The 11978-nt window shown below is 43.4% G+C and overlaps 1 protein-coding gene across 1 annotated transcript in view; it reads right to left on the reverse strand.

The window, feature by feature from the left end:
* Positions 1-9289, reverse strand: part of LOC144141429 (A disintegrin and metalloproteinase with thrombospondin motifs like) — a 41744-nt gene extending 32455 nt beyond the window's left edge. The window contains exons 1-3 of the mRNA XM_077672991.1: positions 9094-9289; positions 5618-5710; positions 881-1035 (exon numbers count right to left, since the gene is read on the reverse strand). Of these exons, the coding sequence (XP_077529117.1) occupies positions 881-898 (18 nt within the window). The 5' untranslated portion in view covers positions 899-1035; positions 5618-5710; positions 9094-9289. The remainder of the gene's footprint in view (positions 1-880; positions 1036-5617; positions 5711-9093) is intronic.
* Between the last annotated feature and the right edge of the window lie 2689 nt (positions 9290-11978).

Raw genomic sequence — 11978 nt, forward strand, 5'->3', positions numbered from 1 at the left:
TATCAGCATATTGACGGCTAAAATTTTCCGTATGTCTTGCAAATTTAAGTGTCCTACCAAGCAGTGGCTCCTGACGAAGGGGGGCTTGAGGCGATCAACCTTTACCCTCCACCAGCACCACCAGGTTGAGCTTGAGCCAACGTCAAACAGAAGGAGGAGCCAATAGAGAGGTAGCGGTGTTAAATCGAAACACATTTGCATTCTCGCAGAATATGAACCTAATTTTTGCAACAACAGCCAAGTGCCTTACCGTTTCTATTACTTGACAGCCTGCCAGTGAACGAATAAGAATAGCTTGATCTGTGCCAAACAACGGGTGAACGTGAAGGTCTGTGCTTAGAACAGCGCATGCCAAAGATAGCTGTGGAGAAGCTGCTGCCTTATTTGCGGGAAGCCCACCTGTCGGAGAAATTCGGTAAAAAAAACTGAGCAGGAAAAGACTGCAACACAATCCAACCATCAAAAATCTTTAGGCATCGACAGGCTTTCGTCTTGAAATGTTGAAGAAGCCTTCATTTCCTGAAAATATTTTTTTTCTGGTCGCTGCCTTGCGCCAGGAATGTCATGAAATTTACTAAAGGGTATCAAGAGATTTTCAGTTTGGTCTTAAATATTTTTGTTACCATAATTAGTGTAAACGCAGATAAGATTAGTTGTGTTGTTGTCAAGCCATTTCAAGAAACTCGTCCATGTGCCAGTATTCCGACAACCTGAATTGCTAACAAGGAAATTTGAATTTTATGTTACACCACTCGCGTTTTAACATAACGTGCACTGCATGTTTTTTGTTCATTTGTAAGCTTTTCACACAAATGGTCTTGATTTACGTGAAATCGATAGAAAAATTTGGTTCAACTTGCGGAGTTCTTGCTGGACTCACCGCATTCATTAGCACCATTAGGTAGGTTGTGAGAGCATCAGTCGAGGAAAATTTACTATAATGGGGCTTGTCAACAATGATGAACAGTTCTATATCCACAGTGTCTGGAATGACGCTTTGCACATGAAGTTGTCTTTCATACGGGGTATAATTGCCTGTAAAAAAGACACGGCGGAGGATGATCTCACCTTTGATGAGTTAAAAATAGTGACTTAACGAAGTCGCATAGTAAATATTTTGTTATAACGCTACCTATGTCGTTCGGAACAATTGGATGGTCAATTCCCCCTTTGTTCTCAATTTTTAAAACCATATGAGGGATGAGGCTGTTGTTAGACCTCTCCTTTGTAGGAATTGGTTGTATTCGGTGCTCAGGTCCGAGGACGCCCTCCTGTCAAAAAATGTTTAAGGGCCGGTCAGCTTTCTCGACCTAATGTGTGCTGTTAAAGATCCAACTGTGTATTAGCATACGCGCTGAAGGCCTAGCCTGCGTTTGTGCCTGGTGGTCCTTCCCTTGCTAAGTCGGAATCTAAGGATCGCTCTTTTAAGTGCGGCGCACTTTTGGGTTCCGGCTGGACCGGTATAATTGTATCCAGCCACCGCAGTCCCGCCGCGTCACGCACACAAACAGAGGCTTCTAAAAGATTGTGGTTTTTCATGGCCGGTATATTACCTGGGTTGCTTTCGTTGCGAAGCACATGTCAGTACCTTTGTGCCACACACGCACACGTTACCTATATGCAAATTGGAGAGGGTGATCTATGCGCTTCGCCGTTTTTACGGAGGCTGCCCTTGATAGGCTTAAAATAAATATAACTTAACAAAAAAACGGAAAGAATCATGAATTAACACAAAATGTACCCAAATTCGTGAAAACTCAACGAGGCCTTTTTATGGGTGTTTTCAAGTTCTTTGGCGCATTCTCTTGAGTACTTTTGGTATCATCCTCAGGCTGATACTTAAAAAAGCTCTTTGCTGAATCACTGCTCTGAACGTAAAAGTTTTATGTTGAGTGTAACTGATTTTATTTTTTTTACTCTTGCCACTTTTACGTCACGCTAGTTATCGAAACTGTACGCTCTATTAGATCGGTGTAATGGACACGCCGTATCAATCATTTCAATTCAGCACCTCTAAGGAATGGGTGACAAGCGCAATAAATGTGCATTCTCCTTTCACTGCAATGTTCGTGAAGGGCAGGAAAAGTGCACCACTTCGCACTTTCTCAGGAAAGCCGCCCTTCCTCCAACTTCATTGCGAGGCCTCTTTTGGTACAGAAAAAAATGAAATATTGGTGCCAGTTTTGACTGCGGAGCTCCTTTCAAGCTGTTGCTCCTCTTTATGTAATTTGGAAAGGATCATGATCCCGCTACTAAAGATACTTCTCACGTTCAGTGAGAGTAAAAATACATGCTCTGTCATCTTACGGAAAAGGCTCTCAGTAACTTCATATTAAAGCTTCGTTGGAATTACAGCCTATTGGTGAAAAGAGTGCGGTACCCTGGTAGCTTTTTCGGTTACAATTACACCACTATAACCCCGACGTTTTGGGTTCAACACGTCATATGATTGGCGATATACCTGATGCCGATCGTCGCCATTTTTTGTCACCCTGTGCAAAAGGTGGTAATAAAATTCCATTACGTGCTTCAAGAGCCCTCGTTATTTATAAAGCTTGCGATGAGAGGAAACAAAACATACCGTTTCAAAAACAAACACGTCCGCTTGTGTGTTTCCTCCCTACAGTCACATTTTCAACATGATGACACTATCACAGGAACATTTGTTCTGATTATTTAATATAGACTGATGTTTAGAAGAATTATCAACTGAAAGAAAAAAAGAGCTCGAAGTTTCCAGAATACCGATGAGATGCCCGGCGCACATAGGTTGACAGGTTTTAGCAATTTTCATTCCATGTTGCATAAATCACTTGTAGGACGCTGAAATTATCATTGATTTGTGTTTGGCATCATACAGACATTACAAATTCTTCTATGACCACTCTCAGTGAGTGCAGCAATTGATGTCACTTATATTATTGAATTTTGTGTAGGCCGTAATCAAAGCACACTAATCTTCAGGCCTAGATATACGCGCATACGAGCATCATGTAATATAGTGCAAGTACTCAGAGGGAGAAGAAACAAAATAACTGACACGGAAATTACACAAGCGGTGTGATAAATGAAAAAGTGAGAATACTAGCCCAAATAGCTACATTAAGTACGTGCGTTCGTCACAAAGACTCAGTCACGCTTTGCGTCATCATCAGAACTTACTTATTGGAAATCACAAAAGCGGGCGTTGCTTTCTATCTACTTCGCATGCCTACAGCAGTACTGTTCTTCTCCTGCCTTCCATATCTGATGAGTAGTATGTAAACGGGTGTATATTCTCCATCGCGGTATAATGCAGTGGTGGGCACGGACCAATGCAGTGTTAAATACCATTAAATGACCCTTGGGGGGAATACGAATCATTAATTGAATCGTAAGAGGCAGTTGACTTCCACCAATGCGTCAGTAATGTCACCCTAGGTTGCGTTATTGTGATTTTTTGAAAAGTTATGGTGTAACGCTGACACTGGTTTTACGGTCAGTTTTTGACGCAAAAGGGAACCTTTTTGTATTTTTTGAGGGTGACCATTACGCACATTTCCAATTAACCACCATGCCCAAGCACGGCGCGCTTGAATTCCCCATTTTCTGTTTCCCTCTAACGCTTAAAGTGATTTTCTGCATCGGTAGCTTAAAATTATTTTCTGAAGTTTTGTCCCACTGGGCCCGTTGTGTACATATTGTGGTCGGTGTTTTTAGTTTACATGACACTTCGTGTTTTAAACACAGAAACAATGTTTGGGGAGATTGTTATACATATTTTGGAGGTGTATTCAGCAAAACATATTGACACAAAAGTTCGCGATACCAAGTTGTTGGGGCCGGTGCTTACCCGCAACATAGAAAGAAAGAATTAACAGGCATATAATGGCCACCAAAATCATACGCAATATTTTTGTCGCATTGCAAGTTTGTTCTGGGTGGTGAATTGAAGCCTCAGGCAAAGGTATTAAATTTCGAGCCAAAGCTGTATCTGTGGCGAAAACGGCAAAGGAAACGAATTAGCACCAGGGATACCTGTATAAAAGGTGCGGGGGCAAAACATAGTCCGCAGGAGCCTCTAAAACAGGCAAAGATGTGAGCTCTTTATTCAGAGGTGTAATCAGAGAACCACAGGGAAAACGAATCGGACTTAATTATTCTTGAACTTAAGAAGACCCCGACTCCCCCTAAATGTATTGTTCTAAGCCTTGAGTATTTCAGCATTTAACAGTATTAAACTGGCAAGCAAAATTTTTGTGTTATAATGAGCAATTACTGTGGAAGCCATTTCAACCTGACCTTCGTCTCCGATTACATAAGCGCGGTTCCGGTTGGATAGCAGTGCTCACGGGCAATCTTAGACTTATGAGCTGCATGTGGAATGCTAGGTGAGATCTGCATGTCACAGTATACACATTCCCTTTGTTGGAATAACTAAAAAAATAATGACAGATAGTAGACGTATGGCTACACAAATAATCCATTGCACTGTAGGCACTCTGGAAAGATAATGATGTAGTTTTATTGTGAGACGGTTGCTTGGTGCATTGAGTGAAGCTCTGTGAGCGCTATCCATCTTCTGTCAGCCATGGTCATGAAGTAGCGCGAAAAAGGCAACCATCAGGAAAAGAGTGCTGCCGCTTGAAGCAGAAGCCGGCCTGAAACTGAAATCGGTGTGCAGCGACAATAAATGTGTGGAAAGAAGGAGTACAGTGATTTCATGCCAGATGAAAAGAAATGCTGGGGGTATCAGAAAAACCCTCAAGTGGAAGTAAATTTGTTCTCTACCTATCAGTGGCCGCATGGTGCTCTGCCCACACTGTCGCCAGCAGTGACGACAGCTCATATTACTACACCAAGGCGCCTCTCCCACTGCAACTGATGCAGTATTTGTGTCCCTTAAGTACATTAGATGAACAAATTTCCACCAGACTCGAAAAAACAAACAAATAGAAGGCCGAGGTATCAACAGAAACATACAAAGAAGATCTGTACTAAGAAATTATACGCCGTGAGCATGCTTCAATACACATTTGCACATTATTTGTTTAACAGCCGTAGTGGACGTTCCCGTCTCCACAACAAGCTGTATTGGACACCAAAAAATAGCTCCTTGCAGCCAAGGCCCGCGGATAGCCTCAATGCTCACAAAACGAACCCTACCAAAACACCAAAACTGTGGCCTTCTCGCACAAAATAAGCAACACCCCGTACGCACACGCTGTCGCGGCTGTACATTTTGAGCCACGCAGGATGAACGTTCCGTGCCTTGTTCTTGCAATAGTTTACGTTCTACATATCCGTGAACAATAATACCAAGAAAAGAACACGTTCATGAATGTCAACCATGAACGTTTGCGGTCAATTTATTCCTCAAGTAAACTTCGTTTTCAAAAAAAAAAAAAAAACCCTGTACTGCTAGAAAGCCCACCCACCGCATCGGAAATATTCTGATGATTCCAGACCTAGAGATATCAGCAGTAAGAATGGTACACCAACAAGTCTGGTGCTGACGGATTGTTCGCCAACCGTGAATGTAGGGAGTTGTTTGTGGCACAGAATAGAATGCTATGTCAGTAATATTTTTAAGTGGATAGTTTGTTGCACTCAATAGATTCCAGAGCATCATACTCACGATATGATGAGCCCCATTTCGTTTAACAACATGGACGGTCGCAAGTCGGTTTTCGTCTTCATAAAGAAATTTCTCCAGGTCGTCGCCATTGTACTGAAAATACATTTTGGTGGGGAAAGCTCTACTAAAAATGTGTAGTATTCTTCGCGCTCAGCCGCTTCTTTTATATGGTGAACTAGAAAAAGAAACAATGTAAAAAGAATACTTACGAAGTTCTGACAAAAATATAAATAGCATGATTCAGCTTCACTGCTTTAAAATAATGCCGTCGTTGGCCCATAAGTTCCGGCGTGTTTTTTTTTTTAAAGGATGTTCACAATCTCAAAGGAAACTTCTGGATTCAGCTGAACTCCTAAGGAGTGTGTTTTGTAGCTAGATATCATGTGAAGATCGCGCTGACAAATTAGCTCCAAGTGTGCAAATTTGAGGAACAATAATTTGTAGGCTCAGGCAAAAAGTTCCACCATTTTTCCAGGGCTCAGTCTAAAGAAGATGAATATAACAGAAATATGTAGAAAAGCCATGAAACACATCACTCATTCCTACACACATCTTAAACTGTTTGTGGCATGGCCGTATTTAAAAATCGTGTTTAAAATGAAGTGGGTTTGTGCCTGGACCTGTTGGGCGGCCGTACAGGTTAAACGGGTTCAAAATAAACCTGTTCGAGGTTTATACAGTAACAGACAGCTCCTGTTTGACGATCGTATAGGTCTGCTAGGGTCCGGTTTGGACCCTATACATGTGCAAACCAGACCTGTTCGACCGCAAACGGGTCTGGTTCGGCAAACGGTTTCTGCAAAAGAGTTTGGCTTGGTGGCCACGACGTGGTAAGAGCAGAACCGTTCGAGCTCCTACAGTACCGCTATAGAATGCTTCCATGCTATGCCAGACTGCAGTGGGGAGAAACACAACTGCAGGGGGTGCTTCATTGTGAAACGCAGGAGCAGCTAGAGAGATCGTACATTTTGAGCGACTGGGTTGCGTCAGAGCAGGCATTGAGATAGTGCGTCCGCACAGGCTTGCATTGCCTAAATGTTGCAATTAAAAGACAAGGCTGACATACTAATTACCAAAAGTGCAAGACATGAAAACTTTTAATGAAAGTGCCAGCAACAAAAAATGTGATTTTTAATGTAAATAGTTTGCACTTCAAGGTTAAAAATCTTATCTCCCTCAATAAACATTAAAAAAGCCTAAACTACCATTTTCCGTAAATAAAGCAAGGGATTAAAACTGCAACATTGGATTTCGATGTAGAAAGTTATCACTTAATGAAATAAATATTTTATACCAATGAATTACCAACAGAAACGAAAAATTTATCTGTTTGATGCAAGGAAATGTTAAAAAACATTAGATTGTCATACAAAAGCTACTCTTTTATAAGAGATTACCTTGGAAGGTGTAGATGCATCACTCTTAAACAAAAACGTGCACACACACCCTATATTAAAGCAATCCTAAATGTCACTCCAAAGCAATGTTTGGAGGACTAAGATGCGCAGTTTACCACAAAGAAACCTGGAAATGTTTGTAGTGAATTGAGCATATCCAGAAAAGTACGCAATTTTGAGAACTAGATGAATCCAAAAGGCCGAGTAATGCCACAATATACCTTACGCAGTTTTGAACAAATTACTTCAGGGGACATCAGAATTTTTTCTGTTTGAGATAAGCAGTCTTTTCTGAAATCTTAAAACTGAAATGGAGCGCACCGCGTGGGAGACCGATCGAAACTTTTCGAAAGCGAAAAGGCGGCGGTGGATCGCAAAGCCAATCAGGTCCAATGGCAACAGGATGAAGTGCTTCTAGAACAGTTGGCGAACTCGCAGCATCTTAGGTATTATTATTATCGCGTCAAAACTCTGCAGAAATGCATAGGAGTACTCCGACTGCTTTCGGGTTGGGGTTGAGATCCGATGGCGCTGCCTCTGTTTTAGCAGTCGGCGATTACAACGGGACTGAAAGTGAGTGGTTTACGCTTGTAATATTTCAGACGTTTTGGTTGCGATGCCACAACAGTCCGGCCAATTCGACCACCTTGTAGCGTACCTGGATTGCTATTGTGATCATCCCAACTAACTGAGAAGGACCTTACAGCTCAACTGGTCATCCACATTCGCTGGGTCCTGAGTTTTTTCTTGCTAAAAAACGTTGCGGAGAGCAAGCGATAAAGTTCCAGACATTACGTTGGGCAAAGTAGGGCAATTAGGCGGCTCTCGTTATATGCGGAGTGATCATATAGTGAAGTCTAGGTTTATTAGTCTGAAAGTTTTGGGTATAAAAGTTTATTTTTCAATGCAAGTGATGAGGTATTCGTGTGTTATAACTATCGGCAATATAGATGCAAATACCAAACGGTTGACAGCTCCATCACATCTCGAGGTTGTCTGTGACGGCGGCTGCTACAGCATGGTCTTGCCAGTCTGAAGCTACTTTCTGATAATTTGAGTCCCATTTAACCGCTCCAATTCGCAGGGGCGCTGGGCACGCAAAATACTTCCCCTTTCCTTATGTCCTTCATTTTCTGCCCCTTCACGGCGCGACTACAGGCGCGCACGCGCCACAACGGTTGCCGCTGCTGCCGTGCCGGGCCTTGCGCTAGGGAAGTCGACGCTGCTCGCGCGCGCGTCGTAGCGTAGGATAAATCTTGTGTCGGCGTTTTGAGGACCATAAAAAAGAGGATGCCCCACCCACGCGGACGAATCACAGCAAGAAGACTTTCCTTAGTGGTAGCAAAAGGTGATACACTCGTTCATATAGAGTGAAGCCAAGCAGAACAACAGAGCTCCGGTAGTGCAAAGAGCTGTACAACAAGTTGACATCAAATACTAACATCTTTGATGTGAACTTTTCCTATGCCGTACCGCAGATCAGTGTTTTTCGGCGCACGTCACACTCGCGCACGGTTGCACTTTCGTAAAAACTTTCAGACTTTCACTTTCGGCATAAAATACCGGCTAGAGTTATAGCCATGCACTCCGGTCCGGCATCTATAAATTTGAATTCATCCAGGGCTTCAACCTCAAACTTAGTGTTGAATGCTTCTGCAGTAAGTCATGGGCAACCAAATTAAGCTAAACAACGTTATCAGCAGCATTTGTTCCACAAAACAATGAAACTACAGGAAGCTGAAGCTTTGTGACATACATTATCACTGTATCTTGTTTGATAATACTACACTTAAAAAATAGAAGAGGGATTGGTCCTAACTTCGATTTACTCGAATGTTCGTTTAGCAAGGTGTTCATGCCGTGAATTCCCGTTTTAACCAATCGGTCTTTTATATTACCAAGTCAGAAAGTTCGCGTTCGCCTAACTCACATTGGAGGCTACGGAAGTTTGACGTCGTGAAGCTTTATTAAGAATGTGGAGTACGGAAAGGACAGTGAGGATATAAATTCTAATATAGGAAAAAAGTTTACCTATACCCAATTTACCCTAACGTGGTTACTTGTGCTGGTGCCGCTCACCCAAGTAATCAAATGTTGTTACTGGGAGATCGGAGATGTTGTTCAGTCGTATCCGGGGTCAGACATTGATCACTCAGTTGCGTGCGCATTTGTCCTGGCGTCATGTTGTAGCAGTATCAGACCAATTTGCAAGCGTACTCTAAGCTGACATGTTAGGCAGGCAAGGAACAGCTATGATGGGCTTGTTAACACGACATCATTTCATGGCTTGAGGAAATAAACACCATGGAAGCCGCAGCTGTATTTTTTCACTATTTGCAGATGCTGTTCAATAAACAGCCAGAAATAGCAATAGTTCGTATGTCAAGGTTTCTCAATTGGAAATACCCCCACAACAAAAATGTTCCAAAATCTGTTCATGACCTTTTTAGGTCAGTCAATAACGTTCACAAAAACTTTTCGTGTTATTTTGCTTGCAGTCACGTTATAGGAAGCAAAACTTCTAGATGTGGCATGCATATCTGGGCCGTGCGTTACATTCTCTTCCTTTTTTCTGATGCCGTTATGTCTCTCACCAGGTTCACCTTTTATTGTCTTCTCAGAAAATGCCCTTTCCGATGTCACCGTAGTTGGCGAAAAAAAATCAAAGATGTTTATAATGTTCGAATAGATGAAATGCTGTTGTGCCAAAGCAAATTGGCTTTCTAACTCGTCAAAAATAGTAGGCTTGCCCTTTAGTAAGTATTCAACAATTGCGAAATTAGAAGTATGTAGATAGCACGAGCATACTTGTTCAGTTTCCTGTAACATAAACGGTCTATGAAGGCAAAATGCAAGCTTAGTTCATAAAGGACTGCTTTCTACCGATATCAATGATATTAATTTTCAAACAAATATTGGGGCCAATAAAGAAAATAAATGAAGTTGTGGGGACTCCCAGGCACTTTTCTGTGATATCTCCAGTACTTCACATAATCTTGTTTCCATTACTGGCGGCTGCCGACTAGCGGCACGGAAAGGAAACATAACCGAGCTATTGTACTAGATCACTTCTGTTTGTATCGCTTTAAAGGACTAATGACACGAAATTTGATTGATTGATTGATTGTACGGTTTTAACGCACCAACGCAACGCAAGCGATGAGGCGCGCCGTAGTGGAGGGCTCCGGATTAATTTTGACCACCTGGGGATCTTTAACGTGCGCCGAAATCTCCACAAACGGGCGTTTTTGCTTTTCGCCTCCATCAGAAAAGCGGCCGCCGCGGCCGGGAATCGAACCCGCGACCTCGTGCTCAGAAGCGCAACGCCTTAGCCACTGAGCCACCGCGGCGGGTCGTTGTCGTCAGTGATGGGTCCCTTTAAGCTATACGCCAGCGTCTACTTGCGCTTCCCGCAACAATATAATGGCATATTGAACGGTCTATCGCAGCGTAAGTAAATAGAGAATTATGGCAGATCAGAAAAACGGTTCTGATACGGTACCATCTACCGTCTGGACGTCACCGCGCATGCGCAGAACCCTGCTGTAAACCGCAGCGACTTGGCCGATGGTACCAAGACGTACCATGTCCGTCGTTTCAAAGCGGACGGCCGCTTTGGAAAAGTTTGGTAGATGTACGCTTGGTTCACGCTAACTCGAGCTAAAAAACGAATTGTAAATGTGAGATCGTTTGAGAAAAAAAAGAAAGGGCCCATCTCCCCGCGAGGGGGACTCGAGTAAATGCGTCGCATAGGGGGTGGGTGTATTGAGTTAACGTTTAGTGTTTGGGGAGTTGGTGGTAGTGAATGCGTTGTATCAGCAGCTTCTCGACGTAGTTTGAATGAGTCAAGGATATAAGGCGCGTTCGTAGCCTTTCATTCTGTGTCGGTTTTGTGGCGCAGTGGGAAGAGCACCATGTACCTCGCGTTCCGCCCACAGGTAGTGAATGCGTTGTATCAGCAGCTTCTTGATGTAGTTTGAATGTGTCAAGGATATAAGGCGTGTTCGTAGCCTTCCATTCTGTGTCGGCTTTGTGGCGCAGTGGGTACAGCACCATGTACCTTGCGTTCCGCCCGCAGGGTCATGGGATCGAAACCAGGCGCCGGTAAGTATTATTTTTTTATATAGTGTAGGGGGAGGGGTGCGGACCTGTTGTTGAGAGCGAGGAGGGTAGCGTGATGCGGGAAAGGAGGAGTGGGGAAGAGGGCGCACCTGGAACGGCTGTTGTGGGCGCCGAGGCACGCCAACGCCGCGTGACATCGTGAGTTGAAGAAATGCTCTGCATTTAAAATGATGTTACAACAGGTGAAGTCCGAGGGATTCTGATAGCTCAGGGCGAAAGCGAAACACGGTCCCGTCCGAACTTCCGTGGCTTCTGTCGTCGAGACACGCATGTACGATAGCCTATTTTAGGCCAAATAAAGGCGATCCGGCTACATAACTGGTATTAACAGCAACATGCGGCCCGTCTGCTAATCGGTGAGTGAGGAACCGGCGGTAGCACTGCGATGGCCTCTAAAATACAACGAAAAACCAGAAGCAGCCAACTGTATGTACTGAGAGGCCAGCTTGACAGGCTTTATTTTGCACACTGGCGGCATGTGTTGAGATGGAGTAGAGTGTTTTTGCGGCAGGTCGTCAATCCTTTTTGTTTCTGCGTGACGTAAAGGAACCTTTTTTGCGCACTGCGTGTCAGATAAAACTAGCTCGGTCACTGCCTGTTTTTATTGTTTCGACAGCGTGTTTTTCATTTCGCGCGCACAGACGATATTTCCGTGAAGTAGTTCTAGCAGTCCAGTTTTTAAAAGCCCGCTTCATTCTTGAATTCTTGTCCAGTGTTACGCGCAAAAAAACTTCAAAGACCTTGCAGATATGGTGTTACCTGTTCCATTCTATAGATCAATGTACCGCGCAGTGCCAGGCCAGGATGTTCTTAAGCGTGTCAAAAGAATGGTGGTACCGCCA

Source organism: Haemaphysalis longicornis, unplaced genomic scaffold, assembly GCF_048455015.1.
Source record: "Haemaphysalis longicornis isolate Haplotype H1 unplaced genomic scaffold, Haemaphysalis longicornis Haplotype H1 scaffold_6, whole genome shotgun sequence".
NCBI classification, from domain to species: Eukaryota; Metazoa; Arthropoda; class Arachnida; order Ixodida; family Ixodidae; genus Haemaphysalis; species Haemaphysalis longicornis.